This window comes from Pygocentrus nattereri, chromosome 17 (assembly GCF_015220715.1).
Source record: "Pygocentrus nattereri isolate fPygNat1 chromosome 17, fPygNat1.pri, whole genome shotgun sequence".
NCBI lineage: Eukaryota > Metazoa > Chordata > Actinopteri > Characiformes > Serrasalmidae > Pygocentrus > Pygocentrus nattereri.
In genome coordinates, this window is record NC_051227.1 from 11,471,606 (window position 1) to 11,498,011 (window position 26,406).

Consider the following 26,406-nt stretch of genomic DNA (forward strand, 5'->3'; position numbering starts at 1 on the left):
ATGTTATATTTAAGCAATGGAACACTCGAGGAGCGTGTTTCATGAAATAAGATCGGCTGTGATTTGGTGGCCGTAGATCATCACAACCGTGATGTTATTGGTGATAACACACTCCTCGAGTGTTCTACTGCTTTAATACAACAATTAAATAAATAGAGTAAGAAATGAATAAACTGGGCTGTGAATGCGGCGTTTAATATGTTTTAATGTTCAGTTCCTTCCTCCAAATTATAGTTCCTTAACGAGCAGCTTGTTGTTACGTCAGAGTAGCGAGCTCCGCCCACTCGCTGCACAGCCGGCAGTTCGTTCTCCAGCTCCTCACAGACCAACTGACGGTTTGGGAATTTAGTGTCGTCTCTTCTTCAGAGTTTGACCAAATCGGCTGTCGGTCAAATCTGATCTTAACAGTGTCTGTTTTCTGTTTGTGGAAAAGTAAGAAGTAAAAACGTTCAGCTGTCAGAGTCGTTGCTTAGCAACGGCGTCTCAGCGGACTGATAGAGTGAAAAACCTGTGATGTTATGGTGAAATAACAGCAGTTAGAACGCAGCTCAACCAGTCATCCCGTGTTGCTGGAACTAACTGTTGTATAATCAATAATATCACTCAGTGAGTTTGGAAACTAAAGCCCAGTCTGAAATTCTCAGCTGTTCTCGAGCATATCTATGATGCAGGGATTAGACACATTGTCCATCTACTCACTTTAGTTTGTGGTGAATCATCTATTCTTGTGTTTTAAAGGGAAGAGAGTCTGAAGCACTGGGAGGTGAACTGGCTGAGCCGGTGAGGAGGATATTATATATTGAGTATTGAATATTGACCCAGGACTGTCCTCTAATCCCTAAATCCACCTGCTAACTGGTTCCTGTTCCCATACCCACCTGAACTCAGAGCCCAAAGCCCAGTATTACAGTTTGGACCAGAGGTTCTCACCCAGTTCTCAGGGCTCACCAGATGGTCCACATTGTTCTTTATCTCTCTGTGTTGTGAGTTGTATGGTATGGACCGTCTGAGGGGCTCTGAGGACAGCGCTGGGAGCCGCTGGTGAGGCTATGTCTTGATTAGAAACTGTTTACTGGAGCTTTATCAGGAGTGCACAACAACATTCTGAACCAAGGGAACAATTTTAATCATATAGAATCTTCTTCAAGAAGAGCTCTCTAAACTTCATGTTGGCCAGACTGAACGTGGGCAATATGGCAAAAGTAGATCTTCACAGTATTTCTTTACATCACAATAGGTTTGAGGTTGGAGGTGAGGGCTAGTTGAGTGAGACTGAGTTGTGCACCCCTGGTATAGACTGAGTGTGTTCCTGCTGACCTGCTGACCCCTCAAACACACAAAGACAAAGTATATGTCATTTTGCACTCTGCAGTCCTCAGTTACTCTTATATTACCATTATTATAACCCTTATTATTACAGTTATTATTAATTAGTGTAATCAGTTCAGTTCTGACTCCTGGTGACCATATGGACAGTGTTTCTCCAGAATGTCCTGTCTTCTGTTTGGGTCTTCACGCTTCCGAAAGGCTGGTTAATAATACCTCTGACTGTGTCCATCCATCTTGTTGCTGGTTGTCTTCTTTTACCTTCAGCGGTTCAGTCTTTTCTCAGTACTTCTTACCAGTTACTGATTCCTCAGATCAGAACTCAGTGTTACCAAACAAACAAACAAATAAATAAATAAAATGGTACATTTAACCATGCTGAACATAGTGAAGAGTTCTGCAGACTGTGTTAAAGTAAGGATGAGCATTTGGATCTGAATTGCCTACTAAATATTTTAGATGAAATGAATTCTGTAAAAACAGGCCTGTTGAAACTGTAAACGCTGTTCCCTGACGCTTCATTCCTTCCTCCCATAATAAGCCCCAGCCTATCATTTCCACTCGGCTGCCAGTTATTCCCAAACTCTGCTTCATTTCAGAAAGAAATGTAAGAACATTTTGATCTTCTTTTACCTGCACTGCAATGTTTTTCTCTTTTTTTACAGACACGGAGAAGACATGATAGTGACCCCTTTCGCACAGGTCAGTAAAACCTTGCAGATCATTGTGCTTCTTCAGTACTAATGCACATTTATAGGGTCTTGTATCTGTGTGTGATCTGATGAATTCAAGTCCCGCATACTGCTGCAGGTACTGTAATTCCTCATTAGAGCTGTGTAACCTGGGGTTACATTCAAGGTAAAAATAAGATCTTACATTTACTGTAATGCCAGACATCTGCTTCCCCTCTTTAAGGTCCTGGCCAGTTTGAGGACAGTCCGGAATAACTTTGCCATTCTGACCTACCAGCAAGATCGCGTGCCTGGCAAGTAAGCGGAAATACTGTGTATCACAAGATCAGAATAAGAACAACTTTAATTCAAATGCCTGTAAAAAAAAGCACAAATGTTCATGACAATTCATAACAGATAATATTGTCCTTTACAGGAGATCCTCTGGAAACCCGTCCATGTGCAAAACGAGTCTACCAGGTCAGTCAGAATCCCTCGGACACTGAGCTCTTTAAAACAGGGAATCCCGCAGGAGTGATTTTACTATAGTGTTATGCAAGTGTGATGGTGAGTTTCACTGACCGGAGTGGCCTGACAGAGAGATGTGTGTTGTGTAGAGGAGCCGGTGCAGCAGCTGGCGGTGGAGACGCTGGAGGAGCTGGACTGGTGTCTGGAGCAGCTGGAGACCCTAAAAACTCGAAACTCTGTCAGTCAGATGGCATCAAACAAGGTACAGAAACTTCAGCCAACAGAATTCGGGAAATGGATCAGAGTGTATTTGATGGTCTATGTGGGTTTGGAAGGGTTTAACACTGTATTCCCTTACAGTTTTCTGATTACCTGTTTAAACCACCTATGACCTGATCTAAAGGATTACTATAGTAATGCAATCTCAGCACTATGTGGTACTTTTAGATCTTGTTAAAGTCAGAATAAAAAAACAATTCCAACTTCCAGAGTTGGTTCTAACCGCTGCCTCATTAATTCTAAGACCTCCCCTTGACTGTGATTGGTCGTAATCTACGAGACTTCCCCCTGACTGTGATTGGTCCTAATCGCTGAGATTTCTCCCTGACTGTGATTGGTCCTATTCACCATATCATTTGTTCTGAAACCTCCTCCTGACTGTGAATGGTCCTAATCGCTGAGACCTCCCCCTGACTGTGATTGGTCCTCATTGCAGAGACTTCCCCCTGACTGTGATTGGTCCTAATATGCAAGACTTCCCCCTGACTGATTGGTCCTATTCACCACATCATTTGTTCTGAGACCTCCCCCTGACTGTGATTGGTCCTATTCACCACATCATTTGTTCTGAGACCTCCCCCTGACTGTGATTGGTCCTATTCACCACACCCTTTGTTCTGAGACCTCCCCCTGACTGTGATTGGTCCAATTCACCACATAATTTGTTCTGAGCCTCTTCCTGACTGTGATTGGTCTTAATTGCTGATTATGATTGGTCCTAATCACCACTTTGTTAGTTCTGAGACCGACCTCCCCCTCACTGTGATTGGTTCTCATCACCACCTTGTTTGCTCTGAGACCTCCTCCTGACTGTGATTGGTCCTAATCACCACCTTATAGCTCATTGATCTTGTACAGTGTCAAGGTTGTGATAATATTTGCGGTCTCAGTGCAGGACTGTCATACTGTCTCTTCACTGACAGCAGCTACAGCAGACTCAGAGTTCCTCCTCTCCTCAGTTTAGTCAGTGTCGCTACAGCAAAAGCCCAGCTGTCAGCTGTAGAGAGCTTGCAGTGTATGTGATAATCTGTCTCTATCAGTGTGTGTGAGCTGGTTCAGGTTTCAGGTTCATACCTCCAGGCACTGTAGATAAACTCGCAGTATCACACCTGCATTACAGACTTCTATGTGTTTATTTGCACTAATGAAGCAGCACCGCACTGATGCACCCTCTCTTACACGGATTCACTGCTCTTGCCCTGCCAGCCAATCAGACAGCTCTGTTCAGCTCCACTTCTTTTTTTCCCTGAGTGTTTCTGATTGGCTGTGAGGAGGAGCGCGTGGTGTGTGTTTACACACGAGTACAGAGAGAGAGGAGCGTGCGAGAAGGCATAGCTGCAGAGAGAGAGAGAAGCATTGAGAGTGAAGTCTGTATATGAACTGAAGAGCAGAGTGTAGTGTGTCTATGTGTGTGTTAGTATAGTGTCTGTTTCGCGATGCCGGACAGCAGGACGAGAAGGAGTATTGAGGTAAGAAACACACACACACACACACACAAACACAGTTTTAGAGATGGTTTATCAGTATCAGCCTGATATCAGCAGAAATAAGAATGAATAAGATCCACTGCTGTAACAGATCCTCAGACTGAGTGATGTGATGCTGTTAGCTGTGTAGTTTGTCCTGTGGGGTTAAAAGAGTGCCAGTAGTTTCAGCATCACAGACTACCTTCACATGATCAGTGTAAGTGAGGTGCTGTAAATATGTATATATATTTAAATATGTATATATTTTCCCCTATAAGTATGTTTCATGTCTGTCTGTGCTGTCTAGTATGTCTATGTGCATTTGCCTTTATGTCAAATTTATGTTATAATTATGAGAATAATGAGTTGGAGAAGGGCGATCTTGTTTGATCAAGTTCACTTTAGCCTTGACTTTGAAATACATAATTCAAAAATCAAATAAAATTAAAATTAAAAATACTTTTTTAAAAGATTTTAAAGAAATATTGAAAAGGCATCACTATCAACTGATTCTGGATGTTTTGGTATCAGTATTGGAATAACAGTGATGTTTGTTGTATAAATGTGTGTGTGTGTGTGTGTGTGTGTGTGTGTGTGTGTGTGTGTGTGTGTGTGTGTGTGTGTGTGTGTGTGTGTGTGTGAGTGAGTGAGTGTGTGTGTGTGTGTGTGTGGTTGAGAGTCCTTGAGTGTGATTATGTAACTCATTCACTCTTCCTCACATCTCTGAGAGGAGCTCAGACTGTATTCACTGCATATTTCTTTCAGAACAGAGTATCTCACCAGCTTGATTATTCAATTATTTGTTAAATGAATGTCTCGCTCTCTTTAGTATCTACACTGTAATGAGACACATCTGAGTAACACGCTGTCTAAGCAGTGGAAATATAATCAGGAGTCACGCTTACATTCATTATTACATTGTAAGGGTGCGCATTGTAATGATTTTACCATAATCTTGATAAATGACACTGCAATATGCTTTTCTGAGCATATTGTAAATAAAATCAGTACTTAAAGAACACCAGCTGCATGTTTTGCTACAAAGAGAGAGCAGTTTCTCCAGTTTCTCCAGTTTGGCTGGATTTAGTAAAGGGAAAATGTGGCATTACAGGGTTTTTGTCTGTTCCAATTTATCAAAGCTCAGAAAAACCCAATATCATAATTTATATCATCCATCCATCCATCTTCTAAGCCGCTTATCCTTGTGCTGGAGCCTATCCCAGTGTTCAGTGGGTGAAAGGCAAGAAACACCCTGGACTGGTCGCCGGTCCATCACAGGGCAGACAGACATGATTTATATGATGATTTGTGTAAATGTCTACATGTACCATGTCATTATATCTGCCTAATCGCCCACACCTACTATATTTACATACAGAGGATATGGCAGATAGTCTAAGTTTAACCCCTTAAAATCTCAGGATTATCACATACTTACACTTATTATTAGTAACTACACAGACTACAATACAAAGTGGCTGAGTTGTTTTTAGGTTCTAGAAGTGTGTTGTAAACTTTAGACCAGCTGGTGGGTCCTGACCATTTAAGGGGTTAATCCTGTCCCTGAGTTTAAGGTAGATTTGGGAGTCTTGCTAAAGGACTCTTACCGGTATATTGTAGTGATTCTGCCCATGCAGGGATATCAAGATGTCAAGATACCCACAGGCAACATCTGTTTTGAGTGTAGTATTGTGTTTTTCAGTATAAACGGTGTTTTTTTGATAGAGTTTGTGTATTTTTATTTGTCTGTCCCACAGTTTAAAAGGATGCTGAGCCGTGAGCTCACCCAGCTGTCTGAAACGAGCCGGTCAGGAAACCAGGTGTCCGAGTACATTTCCAGCACATTCCTCGGTACGATTCGCTCGACACTAATTTACATAGGTTTATAGACTGAGGTCTTACAACAGTGTCCTCCAGTCTTTTGGCGGTCTTGTCTTTTGGGTCATGTTATTGGAGGATGGTGTAAACCTGACAACCTGGATAGGAGTTCTGTTCTTTTGCTTTTCCTTTAATAATGAATTTGATAAATAAAGTGATAAGTAATGTACCCTCATTATGCATCCCTCAGAGGTGGTAACGATGGAGTTCAGTAGAGGCAAGAAGCCAAAAGATGATGACGTTGGAAGAGAGCTGAGTCAATGTGGTGAATGAGCTCCCCACAATATGTCAGTAGTGACAGAAACCTTTCAAAAGCAAATTGTTCTAAGAGCTAGTCTTACATCATTCTGAGAGTGGCTGACAATAGCCTAATAAATTCACTATGGTTCAGACCACTGGAAATACACAGCAGGTCCCCTTGGCGCTAACACCATCCTGAGAGCCCTTACACTCTGGGTCATGGCTTCTGAGAATTTAACAGCATGCCATATGGAGTTTGCGATAGATCTGGCCATATTTAAAAGGCTTTTGGATCAAGGCCTGCATTATTTCCATTAATGACCTATAGGTACACACAGCTGATTTCCTTGATGCCTTGAGAAATTTGGCAAGTACACCCTCGTACTTGCCAGGGCATGCCAAGGAACTCCTCAGTGATCAGGAACTGGACATCCAAAAAACCAAGACAACCCCCAGTGCCCTAAGAATACAGGCTGTTTCACTCCACAGAGTCACTGTCCTGCATCAAAGTAGTTTATCAGCTGGTCAGGAGCACCACACCACTGCCAGCATTCAACAAAGTTGGATCTATGACTATGGAACAAAGTGCATGGAACTACAATCTGCACTGCTACAAGGGAACCTTACAGCAGAGGTCCCCAGTTCAAGCAGTTGTGATGTTCCTGATCAAACACACTTACTAAACATGGTTACTACCTACTGAGTGTTAGTAGCTGTGTTTGAGGAAGACATCACAAAACTGTCCTAGACTAATGCCCTTAGCACTGATGATGCCAACGGCATCATCGCAGGGTGCAAGGACTTGTACTGGAAACCCATTGCAGCAGCTCCAGGGAAGCAGCTCCAGAGTGTGCAGTAGCTTCTCAAGTAATGGCATCAGCCCTGAGTAGTGTTTCTTCTTAACTTCCACAGCACTCAGCACCCTCAGCAGCACCCCATCCTTCAGAAAGACTGGGAACTAATCCTTTCATCCAGAGGGTAGTGAGCAATATACCAAAGTAAATGTGTTTCCTCAACATTGGGTGCCTTTGAGTGCTTTTCAGTTGATCCTAAAAAAATCTGTAAGTCTTTTGATTAGGGGTTCTGTTGGATATTGTAATTGTTAAATGAAGTGGGTATTAGCTTTGAGGTCAGCATGTCTGGTCCATACAGCTACTTAAACTGGCAGGCTATATACTAAAAAATGTTAGTGATTTTCTGTGTTGATGCTTTGCTATATATGATTGTTTTTCTGTTCTGCAGAAAAGCAGCATGACCTGGAGCTCATATCCCCACTGCCCAAAGACAAGGAGAAGAAGAAGAGGCCAATGTCCCAGATCAGTGGCGTGAAGAAACCGACGTCCACACATAGCCGCAATGTGTCCATTCCACGCTTCGGGGTTAGCACTGACCAGGAGGAACAACTGGCCAAGGTCAGTCTGACTCTCTCTTCATCCTCAGATCCATGGAATCTTTTAGAACTACACAGGTGCAACTTTTCCCACAGCAGATGAAGGAATATTTGAAGGGAACTGTGTGTCTCTCATCTACAGGAATTAGAGGAGATTCATAAATGGGGTGTAGATATTTTCAAGATATCTGAGTACTCCGGGAACCGGCCACTGACGGTCACAATGTACACTGTTTTCCAGGTAAATGCATGGTATTGTTACTGCAATTGCAATGTCTTATATCACAATGGTGCCAAGTTTCTTATTGTTTTCCTACGTTAAATTGGCCTCTGTAGGAAAGAGACCTGCTGAAGAACTTTAAAATCCCAGCTGACACCTTTATTACTTTCATGATGGCGCTGGAGGAGAACTACCGTGCTGATGTTGCGTATCACAACAGCATCCATGCAGCCGACGTGGTTCAGTCCACAAACGTCCTGCTGTCAACTCCAGCACTTGAGGTACAAATGAATCATACTTGCTGTTTTTAGTGACGCAATTTGAATGATTTTTGAAGAATGTGAGTATTTGAAATGTTTATTTTGCTTTGTTCATTGAGGTAAACCACTGTATGGATTATTGGACCATCATAGAACATTGAGAGCATTTTTCTTTAGTAAACAATACATGATCTTTCATAATCGACATCATAAACATCAATTTGACTTTGTTGATTAATGAGGTGTGTTTGAACACTAACCACCCTTTCTGTGTGATCTATGAGTCTGAAATTCATAAATCTATTTTTCTAGGCTGTATTCACTGACCTCGAGATCTTGGCTGCACTGTTCGCCAGCGCGATCCATGATGTGGATCATCCTGGAGTATCTAATCAGTTTCTAATCAACACAAGTGAGCAGGCATTTCTAAACTAACAAGTCTTGTAAGTATTTAATATAGGGTTCATGTTTGTTGTTTTAAATTGTGCCTTTCTTCATCCCTCAGATTCAGAGTTGGCTCTGATGTACAATGACTCATCTGTGCTGGAGAACCATCACCTGGCTGTTGGCTTCAAACTCCTGCAGGAAGAAAACTGTGATATTTTCCAGAACCTGAGCAAGAAACAGAGACAGTCGCTGCGTAAAATCGTCATTGACATGGTGAGGGACCTGTATGGCATACAGGTTATAAAGAGATAACACAGGCAAAACCTGTTATTTATGGATTATTTTCTTTTGTCCATCAAAGGTCCTAGCCACAGATATGTCCAAACACATGAACCTGCTGGCAGATCTGAAGACCATGGTAGAAACCAAAAAAGTGACAAGTCTCGGGGTTCTCCTCCTGGACAATTACTCAGATCGTATCCAGGTATCGTTTACTTGTTTGTTTATGTCAGGGGTACCTATTCCTGGTCTTGAAGATCAACCACCCAGGGCCAACACACCTGGCTGTAATATTCAGGCACCGTTTGAAGGATCAGGTGTGTTAGAATAAGGGTGGACCTAAACTCTGCAGGGTGATAAATCTCCAGGACCAGGTTGTTGCACCAAGGCCTTGGAGGGTCATTGCTTCATTCAGTGAAAAATCAGTTCTACACAATGTTTCTCCATACCCGGAATGCTGTTGATCTCCCAAGACATGCTTGTTAGCATGGTGATAACTGCAAGCCTAAATCATTACAAACTCACCCTAGAACTGTGTGGAGTAATCTCTAATAGACTTGTTTAGTTTAAATATCACATTCTATTATTTTAAAGGTCCTTCAGAACATGGTGCACTGTGCTGACCTCAGTAACCCCACCAAACCTCTGGAGATTTACCGGCAGTGGACTGACCGCATTATGGTGGAGTTCTTCACCCAGGGAGACAGAGAGAGGGACAGAGGGATGGAGATTAGCCCCATGTGTGACAAACACAATGCCTCCATCGAGAAATCACAGGTCAGTATCCAGTTGGTCTGTGGCTTCACAGAGGGATAAGACATATATACAGATGTCCCAAAAGTCATGGAATAGCAGTATGTAAATTGATTATGATGTGGTGTTACCTCCGGTGTCAGCTTAGGAATGTCCATAACTGTATAAGTTGTGAAATGTTATCTTGTGAGTGAGGTTGAACACTGGCCAACATGCTCATGGCAAGGGAACATGAATTGTCAGAGTTCCAGGGACAAATGGGACATTCCATTTCTGAAGTTGTGCATGTATTTAACATTCCTTGATCCACAGTGTCACATGTGTACAGGGAATTTAGAATTTAGAACCATTTGCCAACTGTGTTTTGCACACTGTTGAATTAGACCTCCACATTTAACCCATACGTACAGTGAAACACCCACATGCATGCACACTAGTGAACACAGACACTAGGGGGCAGTGAGCACACTTGCCCAGAGTGGTGGGCAGCCCTATCCGCAGAGCCTGGGGAGCAAATGGGGGTTAGGTGCCTTGCTCAAGGGCTCTTTAGTCATGTACTGTCAGCCGAGGGGATCAAACCAGTGACCTTCCAGTTACAGGGCTGGGTACCTAACCTCCAGCCCACGACTACACCAAAGAAGGCATTAGCACCCACAGTGGACAGCGCAGTGGATGCCCACAGGTGCTTAATGATCATGACCAGCGTCTAGCTTCAATTGTTCATGCAAACAGACAAGCGACTCTGGCAGAAATCACATCCAAATTCAATGCAGGAAGCCCCACACGCATATCCCACAGGTCAATGCAGTGTTCTATAGTTTCCATGGGATATGGGAGCAGAAGACCCACCAGAGTGCATCTGTGTCCCGGACACAACGTTTCACCAGGGTTTGTGAGATTGCCAACTGGACCCATGAAGACTGGAAAAAATGTGGTATGCGATCAGTGGGCAGCCCTATCCACAGCACCCTGGAAGCAGTTGGGGGTTAGGTGTCTTGCTCAAGGGCACTTCAGTCATGTACTGTCAGCTCAGGGGATTGAAATCGATGGAATCGATGCCACGTTGAGTTGCAGCACTTGAGTTGCTGGGCTACAGGGGGTCCTACATGATACTAGCTCCTGTCCTGACTTTTGGCCCATCAGTGTATAGTTTGTGCAGTTAGTTGTTTATCGCTGCTGTCAGAAGAAAACCTTGTATCGCCAGTATTTTTCAGTTTTAGACATAATTTGAAAACACCTGTTACTCTTTACATTGTGTGTATATTTTATGAAGAAGGGACCAAAATAAATGGCTCAAAATGACTTGGAAAAAATTCTGGTACCAGTGACTTACATTAAAAGTAAAGTAGGTTTTTTCCTTCTCCTGTGAAGTTACCATTTTGGAGATACAAGTTTTTGCTCCAACAACAGCGCTATGTAGACAGACTCAGATTAAGCCACAATTGACATCACAGTTTAGTTCAAAACTAGGCTTAATCCATGTCCTGTAAACTGGCCCTCTATTTCTGATCTGTTTATAGTTCTTTATTGATGGCAGTGTCTGTACTGACTACAGTGATGTTTGTTGTTCCAGGTGGGGTTTATTGATTACATTGTGCACCCTCTTTGGGAGACGTGGGCAGATTTGGTCCATCCTGATGCTCAGGACATCCTGGACACTCTGGAGGATAACCGGGAGTTCTACCAGAGTCTGATCCCTCACAGCCCCACCATCGCACATGAGGAGAAGAGCCTGAGCCGAGGGGCAGGTGGTGGGTCCGGAGGGGCCGGTGGGACTGGAGGTCCAGGGGAGAAGTTCCAGCTTGTTCTGACACTTGAGGAGGAAGGAGAGACAGACGCAGAGAGTCCAGACAGTCCAGAGGAAGAAACAGAAACTGGACAGGACTGGACTGAGACAGACCCCAATCAGAAGCCCAAAGCTCTTCACAGCCAGCGCGTTGATACCTCAGATAGCAATGATGAGGATGGAGAACTTGACCAAGAAGGGAAAAGTGTGAGGCTGGGAACGTAACACTGAAAATTTTGTTCTTCCTGTTGATTTTTTCTTCTGTTCCTCTTCCTCCTTTCAACCATGCACTGACACTGGGGTCACCAGCCCTCAAGGAACTGATTGAGACCTCCTGGAACTATAAGATTCTGTCCTTGAGATTTTTAGCAGTTTTAATATTTTAAACTTCATAGTCAGAGTACTGTAGCTTTTACACCACAGTGTTGATAGAAAGGCAGAGTGTTCTTTGTGTGATCTTGTAATGGGAGTACACAATTGCGGGCAAAGTGCACAGCTAACACAGCTCCCCCAGGCTTTCTATCCAAGCGCACCTTTAACGTCACTTACTCTGTGAGCGACAGAAGTAGAACCTTTACCTCCTGTCCAGTAAATCTAAAGCATCAAGTTAAAGCAGAGTGCTCTTTAGCTTTAGACAACATCACTGAACTGAATACTTTTCCCTTAATGAGGTCATTTTGAATGTGTACCTGCCTCATCTCTACATGTGACATGAAGTCATTTTTGGGGACGTTTCAGTCGTGCTAGTTTACCACCACAACATTAACGACAGTTTTGTTGTCGGTGGAAAATGTTCCTAAGCGCACCATCACCTCTATTTTAAGATCTGCCTTCATGAAGTGTTGGACTACTTTCGAAATTTCAGAGGGTTCTCATTCTTATAAATCTACGCTTCCCCTACAACTAAAGGAAGTTCCCTCCAGATGGGAATTCTCGTTAAGAGTTGATGTCTTGCCCTGCAGGAGTTTGTTTGTGTTGGCTAAAATGTAAATGATAAACATAAGCAGTCTCCCAGATCACGACTCTATGTTACAGTCGTAGACCTCGCACTGGAGAAACGTTTCCTTCTGCTCTGAAGATCTGAAGACTTGTGAGATATATATTCAGATATATTTGTATGCTTTCCAGCCTGGTTTCACATTGCACAGAACGAGGAAGTGGACTGGAAAGGACAAGTGTATGTTTAGTGGTTTTATACCAGGACGTATTATGATTATGACGCAGGAAACACTAAGATATTTATGTGCACTAGAAATCTATTCCAGAAGAAAATACACTTCAGGCGTTCATGTGTTTTTTTGCACCTGAACAAAAGCAAAGAAGACCAAACTTAACATGAACACCTCAGGATACATGCTAAAGGACTACCTTCACCAACGGCTTATGTGTGCTTTTACACCGAACACCAGCTTCCTCTGCATTGCTGAGATGTGGTTTGTGTTGAGAGATCTTTTTGTATTTGTTTTTAGCGCCACCTAGTGGACAATTGCCATTAACAAAAGCCTGAGCTGATTTCCGGACCCTCAGTGCACCTGGTTCTGGACTAAGCTACACTGTCAGTGGTTTTCGGTTGAAGACTCCTCGACGGTGTCTAAAGATTAATGGCTCTGAAAGAGTTGTTGTTTTAGACTCACTTTAACTGATCCCACATGCTTCTGTAGCTCATTGCCTTTGTGTTGTTTTAATGCTTAGTATTTGTTTTTATTTCTGCTACAGGTTATGTGTATGTATAATAATGTTTTTGCTGAAATTATCTGATCTGCTTCCAGTTCAGTAGCGTTTGTAGCACTTTATTTAAATCTGATTCTGTTTCTGTAAGGGCTGCAGTCAGACTGGATTCACACAAAAACCGAAGTCTGACTAAAATGCAATGTTAGGTGAGATAGAATCCAGAATATAAACACTAAAGAGAGACTGTGTGTGTGTATGTATGAGAGAGAGAGAGAGAGAGAGAGAGAGAGAGAGAGAGAGAGAGTGTGTGTGTGTGTGTGTGTGTGTGAGGGAGGGATATAATTCATACCTTTCAAATTTTTCACCTACATTTTCTTTCTGATGTGATTTGGTTGCATGTTATTCATTTCCCAGTTCTGTACTTTCAATTGTGTAATACAAAAAACACTTTCATGTACCCACACTATACCCCCCCCCCCCCCGCCCCCCACACTCACCCGAAACAACCCCCCTTACAGCACCCCTCCCCCTCCTCCCCCGTTTCCATGTTGCCGCTGGCTAATTTCCATTAGTGATGACAGTATTGGTCACGTTACAGTTCAGCACTCCAGTCTGGCTCCTTTTCCTCTGTTCTTTCTTTCTCTCTGTCTTTTTTCTTTTAACATGTAATTGTCTTTGTCCTGCTGTTTGAAAGTGTTGGTACTGCAAAGGTTTCAGCCTCAAATCACCATGACTCAGTTTGGCTTCACATTTTCAGGAAATGTATTTGTGCCCAAAATTTTAGGCTCAAACTGTAGAATTCGGATGGCTTTAATACATCACATGCTGCCTGAGTGCTGTAATATGAGTAATAAATACCAAAATATGAAAGACCTGATGGGCTTCAGTGTGACGATGTAGAGGCACAAACTTGTTCCACTTCATGAAAAAAATTCTGCAAACATTAAATTTCAGACCTGCATCTCTGTGGGTTCTGGATCCTCTGTTTCAGTAGTTAAACACACTAAACTACTGAAAATGTCCCTCATCAATATATAAATAAAACATTTTAAAAAGTCATAATTCAAAACTTAAAATTTAACTCCACTGTATCTTCACTGTAACTCCACTGAAACTCCGCTATAAATCCACTGCAACTTTACTATAACGCCACAGAAAAACTCTGCTGTAACTCCACTGAAACGCTGCTGTAACTTCACTGAAACTTCACTGAAACTTTACTGAAACTCCACTGTAACTCCACTGAAACTTTACTATAACTTCACTGAAACTCCACTGTAACCCCATTGAAGCTTTACTGAAACTTTACTGTAACTTCACTGAAGCTTTACTGTAACTTCACTGAAATTTTACTGTAACTCCACTGAAACTCCACTGTAACATTATTGTAACTTTACTGTAACTCCACTGAAGCTTTACTGAAACTTTACTGAAACTCCACTGAAACATTATTGTAACTCCACTGTTACTCCACTGAAACTTTACTGAAACTCCACTGTAACATTATTGTAACTCCACTGTAACTCCACTGAAACTCCACTGAAACTTTACTGAAACTTTACTGAAACTCTACTGAAACATTATTGTAACTCCACTGTTACTCCACTGAAACTTTACTGAAACTCCACTGTAACATTATTGTAACTCCACTGTAACTCCACTGAAACTCCACTGAAACTTTACTGTAACTCCACTGAAGCTTTACTGAAACTTTACTGAAACTCCACTGTAACATTATTGTAACTCCACTGTAACTCCACTGAAACTTTATTGTAACTTTACTGAAACTCCACAGTAACATTATTGTAACTCCACTGTAACTCCACTGAAGCTTTACTGAAACTTTACTGTAACTCTACTGAAACATTATTGTAACTCCACTGTAACTCCACTGAAACTTTACTGTAACTCCACTGAAGCTTTACTGAAACTTTACTGTAACTCTACTGAAACATTATTGTAACTCCACTGTAACTCCACTGAAACTCCACTGAAACGTTACTGTAACTCCACTGAAACTGTAACGCTGTTCAACTCTACTGTAGATCTACTGTAACTACTGTAACTCCACTGTACTTTAATGTAACTCCACTGAAACTCCTGTTACTCTACTGAAACTGTACTGTAACTTTATTGAATTCTACTGTAACTCCACTACACTGTACTGTAACTCTCCTCAACTCTAGTGTAACTCTATGTAACTCTACTGAACTCTCCTGAAGCTGTGATTGTAAGCCAGGTGTGGTGATACATGAGGGCTTCACCATGCAGCGTAATGAGCCTCTCCTTCAGTCGTTAACATCGTGTTCACTGTAATCGTTGATCCCTCTGTTCGCTTTATTTCAGAAGCTCTGTTTTCTGAAGCAAATGGAGTCTGTGTTTTTAAATGTTCCACTTTATTCTTTCTGTTTTAAACACACTGTTACTGGAGACGGAGTAGCTCAGTAAGAACAGACTGAACCTGCTTAAACTCTGTTTTTAGCTTCCACCTGAACTGTTTACCTGAAATCTGTTACTGTAACTGTTCTGCTCTTAGAAACACCAATAAACTACAGACTCCAGCTGTTTTACTGACTCCACGTTACCAGCTTTAAGTGATGAACTAGGTGATGAAATATAATCTAATGTGTTGTGATTATATTATAATTTTTAGCTGCGTTTCTTCAGATCCTCTGGTTCTGTGTCTGCATCTGATCTGATAAAAACGCTGAATCCACAGAGCCCTAAAGGTGATGTGGTGACACTTTCTGATAAGGCGTCACCACAAATTAGTGCATTGAGTCTGTAAATGAATTTATTAAGGCAACAAGTTATTATGTTATGGCTGCAACTTAGCACACTGAAGCGACAATTTACTATAATGTGGCCACAAGTTACTATATTGAAGCCAAAAATGATTAAACTCAGGCCACAAATTAATATATTGATGCCACAAGTTACTATATTGAGACCACAAATTACACAAATGAGTTGAGGCCACAAATTAATATTCCGAGGCCTAGTGTTATTATGTTGAGGCCACAGCTTATTATACTGAGGGTACGAATTACTATATTGAAGCCACGGTTTATTATATAGAGGCCACAAGTTTTGATAAATTCAACTTGTGGCCTCAAAATATGAATTGGCCTAAATATACTAACTCGTGGCCACTTTTTAATAAAAGATAATCGCCATGTCACCTTAGGGGCTCCGTTGACTCTGCAGTACACGACGTAGATAAAACCTGCAATTTCCCTTTAAATGTAATAAATAAGAGAGGTCAACAGGGGGCGCTATATAATCTCACAATCAGGCGCAGATAGTTTGTTTTATTCCCACCTGCATTCCGGAAAGATGGCAAGTGGATTGGAGGAGGACTAGCAGGAATGTGAGCTCACAGCCAATCAGAGTGCAGGAGGCCGGACTGTATTGGTCAATCATAGCGCAGGAGGGGCGGGGTTTCCCTGAATACGGGTGCGCTGTAATAAGCTCCGTTTAGCTGCTTTAGCTCATTGACGGCGGATCAGCGCGAATGAAACAGTAAGAAACCGTAATTCACTCGTTATAAACACTCAGATCTGCTATAACACCAGCGATAAACCGGTCTGCGCGCGTTTTCAGCGACGACCGCCTTGTTTTACACCGTTTGTGGGCTCCGGCCGGCTTAGTTAGCTTTAGCTCTGAGCTACAGGCTGAGCCTCTTACTCCAATTGTCCGTTCCACCTTAACCGCAGCACCATTTAAGGTGGGACGGACAATTCAAAAGCCAACTCGCTGTTTTTAAAAAGAGCCCAGTTTAAACTGTGATGTAGATGTGGTTCCTGACACTGTCTGATACACTGTCTTCTGTGAACATGGGCTAAAGTGCTTTAGCATAGCTCAGACCATTAGCAGCCCCGCCGGAGCTTTCGCCTTTATCCTCATTCATCTGTTCAGCTCTAATCGGTGGGGTTTGAACTTTAACGATTCCTTAGCTACACTGGCCTCATAGCTCCAGTGCTAGAACGAAAGAAACATAAACAGGTTAAAAAAAAATTAAAAATGGAGAAATTTAGATTTTTTGTGAGGCGTTCCTTTAAAGGGACACTCCAGCCAAAATATACAACGTAACCACGGCTGCGTGTGTTGTAAACACGCCCGTTGTGCGGCTACAGCAGCGCTGCAGTGTCTGCAGGCTGAGATTTTCCAGTGTAAACAGTAAAACCACCTTCTGATGACGTGTCTTGAAGGTGAGAGGAGCTTTTGAAACACTAGAAGTGTGCTGGAGATTCGAGGACAGGCCGTTTAAAGTGCTTTTTGACAAGGCGTCACCACAGATTACTGAGTCTGTATATGAATATATTAAGGCCACAAGTTATTATATAACGGCTGTAACTTAGCATATTGAAGCAACAGTTTACTATAATGTGGCCACAAGTTGCTATATTGAGGCCAAAATGGCAGCGTTTATGGTTATTGTGGTGAATCACAGTGTGTTCTCTGACCAAAGGGTCAACCTTAACCCTAAACCCACCTCTGCATGTTTGACTGTGAGGAGAGCATGATTAGTGCTGTAATTGCTGGATTGTAGCATATTAATCATCATATTGATCGGCTTTGGGACTTTTTAGAGGTGGCACTTATATACTATATATATATATATATATATATATATATATATATATATATATATATATATATATATTACAGGTTTCTGTCCTGCCAGTGCGTATTATAAACAGGTATGAGCTATATAAACTAATGTATAAACTAATGTATAAACTAATGTATAAACTGGATATATTTATAATGCATACATTAATATTAAATGTGCATATTATACATGAATATATGTATATATAATACCGTATATATGAATGACAACTTTACAGGAGAAGGAAAAACATACTTTTAAACTACCAGAACTTTTTCCAAGTCATTCTGGGATTTCTTTTGCTCCATTCATCATGAAATTTACACACAATGTAAAGAACAGGAGTTTTCAGATTATGATAAAAACTGAAAAATGACAAAACAAGGTTTCCTTCCATATATATACACGAGGTGGCGATGGAGATACAAGGTTTTTGTGAGTGTGTGTGAGAGTGTGAGTGTGTGTGAGTGTGTGTGTGAGTGTGTGTGAGAGTGTGAGTGAGTGTGTGTGAGAGAGTGTGAGTATCAGTGAGTGAGTGTGATTGTGTGTGAGTGTGAGAGTGTGAGTGTGTGTGAGTGTGAGTGTGAGTGAGTGTGAGTGTGTGTGAGAGTGTGAGTGTGAGTGAGTGTGTGTGAGAGTGTGAGTGTGTGTGAGAGAGAGTGTATCAGTGAGAGAGTGTGAGTGGGAGTGTGTGTGAGTGAGTGTGTGTGAGAGTGTGAGTGTGTGTGAGTGTGTGTGTGTGAGTGTGTGTGAGAGTGTGAGTGAGTGTGTGTGAGAGTGTGTGAGAGTGTGAGTGAGTGTGTGTGGTGTGTGTGAGAGTGTGTGAGTGTGTGTGAGAGTGTGAGTGTGTGAGTGAGTGTTAGTGAGTGTGTGTGTGTGTGTGTGTGTGTGTGTGTGTGTGTGTGTGTGTGTGTGTGTGAGAGTGTGAGTGAGTGAGTGTGTGTGAGAGTGTGTGAGTGTGTATGTGTGAGAGTGTGAGTGTGTGTGTGAGAGTGTGTGAGAGTGTGAGTGTGTGTGTGTGTGTGAGAGTGTGAGTGTGTGTGTGTGTGAGAGTGTGAGTGTGTGTGAGTGTGTGTGTGAGTGTGTGTGAGTGAGTGTGTGTGAGAGTGTGTGAGTGGGAGTATCAGTGAGTGTGTGTGAGAGAGTGTGAGTATCAGTGAGTGAGTGTGATTGTGTGTGAGTGTGAGAGTGTGAGTGAGTGAGTGTGAGTGAGTGTGAGTGTGTGTGAGACTGTGAGTGTGTGTGAGTGAGTGTGTGTGAGAGTGTGTGAGTGGGAGTATCAGTGAGTGTGTGTGAGAGAGTGTGAGTATCAGTGAGTGAGTGTGATTGTGTGTGAGTGTGAGAGTGTGAGTGAGTGAGTGTGAGTGAGTGTGAGTGTGTGTGAGACTGTGAGTGTGTGTGAGAGTGTGAGTGTGAGTGAGTGTGTGTGAGAGTGTGAGTGTGTGTGAGAGTGAGTGTATCAGTGAGAGAGTGTGAGTGGGAGTGTGTGTGAGTGAGTGTGAGTGTGTGTGAGAGTGTGAGTGTGTGTGAGTGTGTGTGTGAGTGTGTGTGAGTGAGTGTGTGTGAGAGTGTGTGAGTGGGAGTATCAGTGAGTGTGTGTGAGAGAGTGTGAGTATCAGTGAGTGAGTGTGATTGTGTGTGAGTGTGAGAGTGTGAGTGTGAGTGAGTGTGAGTGTGAGTGAGTGTGAGTGTGTGTGAGACTGTGAGTGTGTGTGAGAGTGTGAGTGTGAGTGAGTGTGTGTGAGAGTGTGAGTGTGTGTGAGAGAGAGTGTATCAGTGAGAGAGTGTGAGTGGGAGTGTGTGTGAGTGAGTGTGAGTGTGTGTGAGAGTGTGAGTGTGTGTGAGTGTGTGTGTGAGAGTGTGAGTGAGTGTGTGTGAGAGAGTGTGAGTATCAGTGAGTGAGTGTGATTGTGTGTGAGTGTGAGAGTGTGAGTGTGTGTGAGTGAGTGTGAGTGTGAGTGAGTGTGAGTGTGTGTGAGACTGTGAGTGTGTGTGAGAGTGTGAGTGTGAGTGAGTGTGTGTGAGAGTGTGAGTGTGTGTGAGAGAGAGTGTATCAGTGAGAGAGTGTGAGTGGGAGTGAGTGTGTGTGAGTGTGTGTGTGTGAGTGTGTGTGAGAGTGTGAGTGAGTGTGTGTGAGAGTGTGTGAGAGTGTGAGTGAGTGTGTGTGGTGTGTGTGAGAGTGTGTGAGAGTGTGAGTGTGTGAGTGAGTGTTAGTGAGTGTGTGTGTGTGTGTGTGTGTGTGTGTGTGTGTGTGTGTGTGTGTGTGTGTGTGTGTGTGTGAGAGTGTGAGTGAGTGAGTGTGTGTGAGAGTGTGTGAGTGTGTGTGAGAGTGTGAGTGTGTATGTGTGAGAGTGTGAGTGTGTGTGTGAGAGTGTGTGAGAGTGTGAGTGTGTGTGTGTGTGAGAGTGTGAGTGTGTGTGTGTGTGTGTGTGTGTGAGAGTGTGAGTGTGTGTGTGTGTGTGTGTGAGAGTGTGAGTGTGTGTTCACTTAGAACAGGAATATTATCTGTAATTTGACTGACTTTGTACCCAAAGTAGATTAACCAGATTTAAATATGAACCGTAGAGCTGTTTTTATAGGAAGACCTGGTCATGTAGAAGAATTCACTGTGAAAATAACGACGATGAAAATATACAGTAATAAATTGGGGGTTTGCGATGTGCATAAGTGGGAATGTTGTACTGTAACTGCACTGATTTGACAGTGAATGATTTATTGAATCAGTTCAGAAAGTCTGGTTTCTCCGTCTACACGTAGTGCATCCCGGGAAATGTAGTGAGGGAACACTGATGAATGGAAACGCTGTAATATCGTGAATTCTGTTAAACTGATGAAGCTGAGCTACAAAAGCACCACAAACAGTACAGTAAGCTGTAGTTTTGGGTGGAGCGCCGCTGTGAACAGTGTCTGTGGAATAATCTCCCTCTCTCAGCTCATTAGCCAGATGGTTTAAAGTCTCTGTCTGCAGGAGGACCTGCTGCCCTCTAGTGTCCGATATATCAGCTCTGCAGCTGATCAATCACATCAGCTGTGACCAGTGATGATTACTGACGGATTCAGAGACAGTCTGAGCTCCGTCAGGCTCATCAATAGATCTCCACCGATATTGATTATTAGTAATCAGAGAGGCTGAAAACCAATATATGTGATTGATATTGATTCACCATAAATTAAAGAAGTTTTTAGTGTAAAAATTCCTCCACAAAACATGCGCGAAGTGAACATGAGTGTGAAAAATAACAATAAACATGTGAACGTGATAAAAACAAACACTATATAAAAGTATAAACACCTGCATGTCTGATTTTCCTCTTTCTCATTATCTAAACATTTCCTCTCTGTCAGTATTAATAATAATAACAATAATAATAATGAGAAGAAGAATTGATTTTGTTTGTAAAGTGACCTTCGTCTAAGTGTATTACAGTAATTAAGCAGACAGACTTTAAAGCTATAAAAGAACGCTGTAATGTTTAGGAAAAGCCCTGAATATAAACTGCCTGAATAAACCATCTCCACTATCAGATCAGAAAGGAGAGACTAGATTTACTGTAAAAGCATTAAATATCATGTTCATAATAAGGAGAGTTTGAACGTGTGTGTGTTTATAAATGTGTTGTTTGTTTATAAGTGTGTTATTTGTTTGTTTATAAGTGTGTGTTGTTTATAAGTGTGTTGTTTGTTTGTGTGTGTTGTTTGTTTACAAGTGTGTTGTTTGGTTATAAGTGTGTGTGGTTTGTTTATATGTGTGTTATTTGTTAGTTTATAAATGTGTGGGTTGTTTGTTTATAAGTGTGCATTGTTTGTTTATAAGTGTGTGTGTTGTTTATTTATAAGTGTGTTTATTTATAAGTGTGTGTGTTGTTTATTTATAAGTGTTTGTTTATAAGTGTGTGTTGTTTATTTGTAAGTGTGTTAGTTTATAAATGTGTGTGTTGTTTGTTTGTTTATAAGTGTGTGTTATTTGTTTATAAGTGTGTGTTGTTGTTTGTTTATAAGTGTATGTGTTGTTTGTTTATAAGTGTGTTATTTGTTTGTTTATAAGTGTGTGTTGTTTATAAGTGTGTTGTTTGTTTGTGTGTGTTGTTTGTTTACAAGTGTGTTGTTTGGTTATAAGTGTGTGTGGTTTGTTTATATGTGTGTTATTTGTTAGTTTATAAATGTGTGGGTTGTTTGTTTATAAGTGTGCATTGTTTGTTTATAAGTGTGTTTATTTATAAGTGTGTGTGTTGTTTATTTATAAGTGTTTGTTTATAAGTGTGTGTTGTTTATTTGTAAGTGTGTTAGTTTATAAATGTGTGTGTTGTTTGTTTGTTTATAAGTGTGTGTTATTTGTTCATAAGTGTGTGTTGTTGTTTGTTTATAAGTTCGTTGTTTGTTTGTTTATAAGTGTGTTTATTGTTGTTTACAGATGGCCTCTGCAAATGATGCCCGTTATGGTCAGAAGGAATCGGCTGATCAGAACTTTGATTACATGTTTAAGATCCTGATTATTGGAAACAGCAGCGTCGGGAAAACCAGCTTCCTGTTCCGCTACGCTGACGACTCCTTCACTCCGGCCTTCGTCAGCACCGTCGGCATTGACTTCAAAGTCAAGACCATATACAGGAACGACAAGAGGATCAAGCTGCAGATCTGGGTACACAGAGGAACCCACTGTTAATCATATGCCTTCAAAGAGGGGGCAGTTATTTATTATCACCCACTAATTCTTCAGTGATTTGAAGCTAAAGTCAGACATTCTCCAGATTCTCATTCCAGTGTTCCCATTCCACCTTAAATGGAGCAGCAGTTACATTCTGGCGCTTCAGGCGTCAGAACTGCTGGACTATTTAAGGTGGAACGGGAAAGTTAGCTGCCTACTGTGACATCAGCACTACTAGCTATTTTTACGCTTGTTATGAAGGAAACGACCAAAATACAGAGAAACGACATTAAACTAAGATAAAACAGTGGTTAAAATGATGGTTATTATATTTTTTAACAGAGAATATTTGTGTGTTTCTTTGGTCTTTTGTTCTCCGTCTGGCCAGTTTTTCTTTTTTTCCTCATGTCTGTCTGTTTGGAGTGTCATGAGGTGGGTTTTTTGCTGAGGGCTGATGAGAGCCTGTGTTTGTGTTTGAAGGACACTGCCGGTCAGGAGCGATACCGGACGATCACTACAGCGTATTACCGCGGCGCGATGGGCTTCATCCTGATGTACGACATCACTAACGAAGATTCCTTTAACGCGGTTCAGGACTGGTAACGATCCTCTTCTTCTTTATCGTGGCTCTGTAACCCATCACACCTCACTCCACATGTCAAAATAAGAGTTTACTGAGCGTCTTTAGACTCTGTACCTGTTGAGGTCTTTGTCGGGTCATTTTATTTCATTCAGGCTGATTATTTCTCTGTGTGCAATGAGAAATTCACCTGATAACATGATAGTGTTTTGGACTACTTTTTTAAAATAAAACACTTTACAGAGTCTTGAGGTTCGTATTTTAAATAGGTCTATTTGTTTTCCAGGCTGTGGTTGGTGTAGTGCAGTGTTGTGAAGTTCTAACTAACAGTAACTTCACTACCACTGTAAAGGCCTGTTCATACCAAGTTTCATTTTTCCAAATGGAAAACATGGATTTTTAACATCAAGCCTGATATTTTTTTTTGTATAAACTCTCTTAAGCTCTGCAACTAAACGGCAGCCTGGATGCACCCCATTCTACAAAAGAGACACTGACATGGAGAGATCCACCCACAGATATACATGCGTATATATATGCATACATGTATATGAGTCTGCCACCTCATGCAGGAGCTGAAGCTGTATAAAGGCTGGTTCTGTCAGTGGGTTAATTCAAATCTCTGCTTCTGCTTCTCTCATTAAAAAGGAGTGAATGAACTACAGCAAGCCTATCAATCTTCTTCCCTTTCTGATTATTGTATTAGGAGATTTCAGTTTCTTTACATCATCAACTGCAAAATAAAGATGCATGTTCATAAGTGAGGGAAGTTAATAGTTTCCAGTTACATGCTCACTGACATTCTCAGCTTTTCAGCTCTGCTCCGTCCCGTTTTGTTTAAACTTCGCAGTTTCATAGCCAGTGTTTTGCTGGTCGTATAAGCTTTTGTGCTCTGCTACAAGCAAGTTGGACTCCACTGCCATCTTGATGCACATTTCTTTGGGCTGCAGCCATGATGACAGAGCTCTGATTGATCAGCTTGTTCTTTATCACATAAAATTAACACAAAAAATCGAGCAGGCTGCGAGAAGAGAACGTACACAGCATCATAGTTTATCCGACTCAATGTGGAAGTCGACTTTAATATACGTGTGTTTTCAAAAGTCAACGTGCATTTTCTTGTTGAATCCGTGTAAAAAGGCCTTGACTGCAGATAATACAATTGTATTATATATATATAATATATTTATACATACAGATAATACAGTCGACTCAGCAGGTTGTGGAGTAAACGCAGCTGACAGTCTTTTATGAAAGATGTGGTACATGAGTTGTTTGAGCTCTGCTATGTTCTGATTGATCTTTAAATGGTTTTTAAACAACCTCTTTCCACTTTCTGACCACCTGAATGTGATTGGTGTGGACATGCTGCAGGTCCACTCAGATTAAAACATACTCATGGGACAACGCCCAGGTACTGCTGGTGGGGAATAAGTGTGATATGGAGGACGAGCGGCTGGTGGCGTCTCAGAGAGGGAGACAGCTGGCAGATCAGCTCGGTGATTTACTCGCATCGCTACAGACATGTTTACATTTAAACACACAAAAATGAACAGAAAATAAACATAAAACAATGGATTCATTAATAACTTTATTTTATGATATCCTGCATTTTAGGTTTTGAGTTTTTTGAGACCAGCGCTAAAGACAACATCAACGTGAAGCAGACGTTTGAGCGGCTGGTGGACGTTATCTGTGAGCGAATGTCGGACAGTTTGGAGGCTGGAGACCCCACAGTTACTGGAGCCAAGCAGGGTCCTCAGCTCACCGAGCAACCGCAGCGTTCACACCAGGACTGCGCCTGTTAAAATACTCATAATACACTCACAGTACCCTCACACTAACCTCAGTAGCCCAAATACAGCGCCACACCAGGACTGCTCCTGTTAAAATACTCATAATACACTCACAGTACACTGAATCTGACCTCAGTACCCCCAAATACAGTGTCACACCAGGACTGCGCCTGTTAAAAAACTCATAATACACTCACAGTACACTCAAACTGACCTTAGTGCCCCAAATACAGCGTCACACCAGGACTGTGCCTGTTAAAATACTCATAATCCACAATCAAATATCAATCAATAACAATCAAAAGAACAATCAGATACAGTCAGGTACATATACAGTAGGCTACACCTAATCTCCTGCAGTTACAATTACATACATTTATAATCACATCCAGTTACAGTCAGACACAGCTGCAGTCAAATACACTTACAGACACAGCTAAAGTCACATATCGTCACAGTCAGGTACAGTTACATATGCATTTGCAGTCAGATACACAGTGACAGTCAGATACACAGTTACAGTCAGATACACAATCACACACAGTCAGATACACAATCACAGTTACAGTCAGAAATATAATCACACACAGTTACAGTCACAATCACATACAGTTACTAAGATACACAATCACACACAGTTACAGTCACAGTCAGATACACAATCCCATAATGTTACAATCAGATACACAATCACAGTTAGAGTCAGATGCAAAATCACACACTGTTACAGTCAGATACACAATCACACACGGTTACAATCAGATACACACACACACAATTACAGTCAGATACACAATCACACACAATTACAGTCAGATACACAATCAGACACGGTTACAGTCTGATACACAATCCCATAATGTTACAGTCAGATACACAGTCGCACAGTTACAGTCAGATGCAAAATCACACACAGTTATAGTCAGATACAAAATCACACACAGTTATAGTCAGATACACAATCACACACAGTCAGATACACAATCACAGTTACAGTCAGATACACAATCACATACAGTTACAGTCAGATGCACAATCACACACAGTTACAGCCATATACACAATCACATACAGTTACAGTCAGATACACAATCACACACAGTTACAGTCACATACACAATCACATACAGTTACAGTAAGATACACAATCACACACAGTTACAGTCACATACCCAATCACATACAGGTACAGTAAGATACACAGTCACACACAGTTACAGTCACATACACAATCACATACACTTACAGTGAGATACACAATCACACACAGTTACAGTCAGATGCACAATCACATACAGTTACAGTCAGATACACAATCACACATAGTTACAGTCAGATACACAATCACACACGGTTACAATCAGATACACACACACAATTACAGTCAGATACACAATCACACACAGTTACAGTCAGATACACAATCACACACGGTTACAATCAGATACACACTCACACACAATTAAAGTCAGATACACAATCACACACGGTTACAGTCAGATGCACAATCCCATAATGTTACAGTCAGATACACAACACACAGTTACAGTCACAGTCAGATACACAATCCCATAATGTTACAGTCAGATACACAATCACAGTTAGAGTCAGATGCAAAATCACACACAGTTACAGTCAGATACACAATCACACACGGTTACAATCAGATACACACACACAATTACAGTCAGATACA

General features: G+C 41.6%; 2 protein-coding genes across 4 annotated transcripts in view; both read left to right on the forward strand.

Moving 5' to 3' along the window:
* pde4ca (phosphodiesterase 4C, cAMP-specific a) overlaps positions 1–13,580 on the forward strand; it is a 39,278-nt gene extending 25,698 nt beyond the window's left edge. For all 3 annotated transcript variants that reach the window (XM_017686799.2, XM_017686800.2, XM_017686801.2), the window contains 14 exons: positions 739–780; positions 1,992–2,028; positions 2,242–2,315; positions 2,434–2,477; positions 2,615–2,727; positions 5,968–6,061; positions 7,571–7,740; positions 7,861–7,959; positions 8,055–8,219; positions 8,511–8,610; positions 8,704–8,858; positions 8,947–9,069; positions 9,459–9,641; positions 11,191–13,580. In XM_017686799.2, the coding sequence (XP_017542288.1) occupies positions 739–780; positions 1,992–2,028; positions 2,242–2,315; positions 2,434–2,477; positions 2,615–2,727; positions 5,968–6,061; positions 7,571–7,740; positions 7,861–7,959; positions 8,055–8,219; positions 8,511–8,610; positions 8,704–8,858; positions 8,947–9,069; positions 9,459–9,641; positions 11,191–11,628 (1,837 nt within the window). In that variant the 3' untranslated portion in view covers positions 11,629–13,580. The remainder of the gene's footprint in view (positions 1–738; positions 781–1,991; positions 2,029–2,241; positions 2,316–2,433; positions 2,478–2,614; positions 2,728–5,967; positions 6,062–7,570; positions 7,741–7,860; positions 7,960–8,054; positions 8,220–8,510; positions 8,611–8,703; positions 8,859–8,946; positions 9,070–9,458; positions 9,642–11,190) is intronic.
* Positions 13,581–16,510: 2,930 nt separating this feature from the next.
* On the forward strand, positions 16,511–25,653 carry LOC108414035 (ras-related protein Rab-3A-like). Its single transcript, XM_017686798.2, has 5 exons — positions 16,511–16,596; positions 22,101–22,328; positions 22,815–22,933; positions 24,289–24,413; positions 24,532–25,653. The coding sequence occupies exons 2-5, from the start codon at positions 22,101–22,103 to the stop codon at positions 24,720–24,722; spliced, it is 663 nt and encodes a 220-aa protein (XP_017542287.1). The 5' UTR covers positions 16,511–16,596; the 3' UTR covers positions 24,723–25,653.
* The last annotated feature ends 753 nt before the right edge of the window (positions 25,654–26,406 follow it).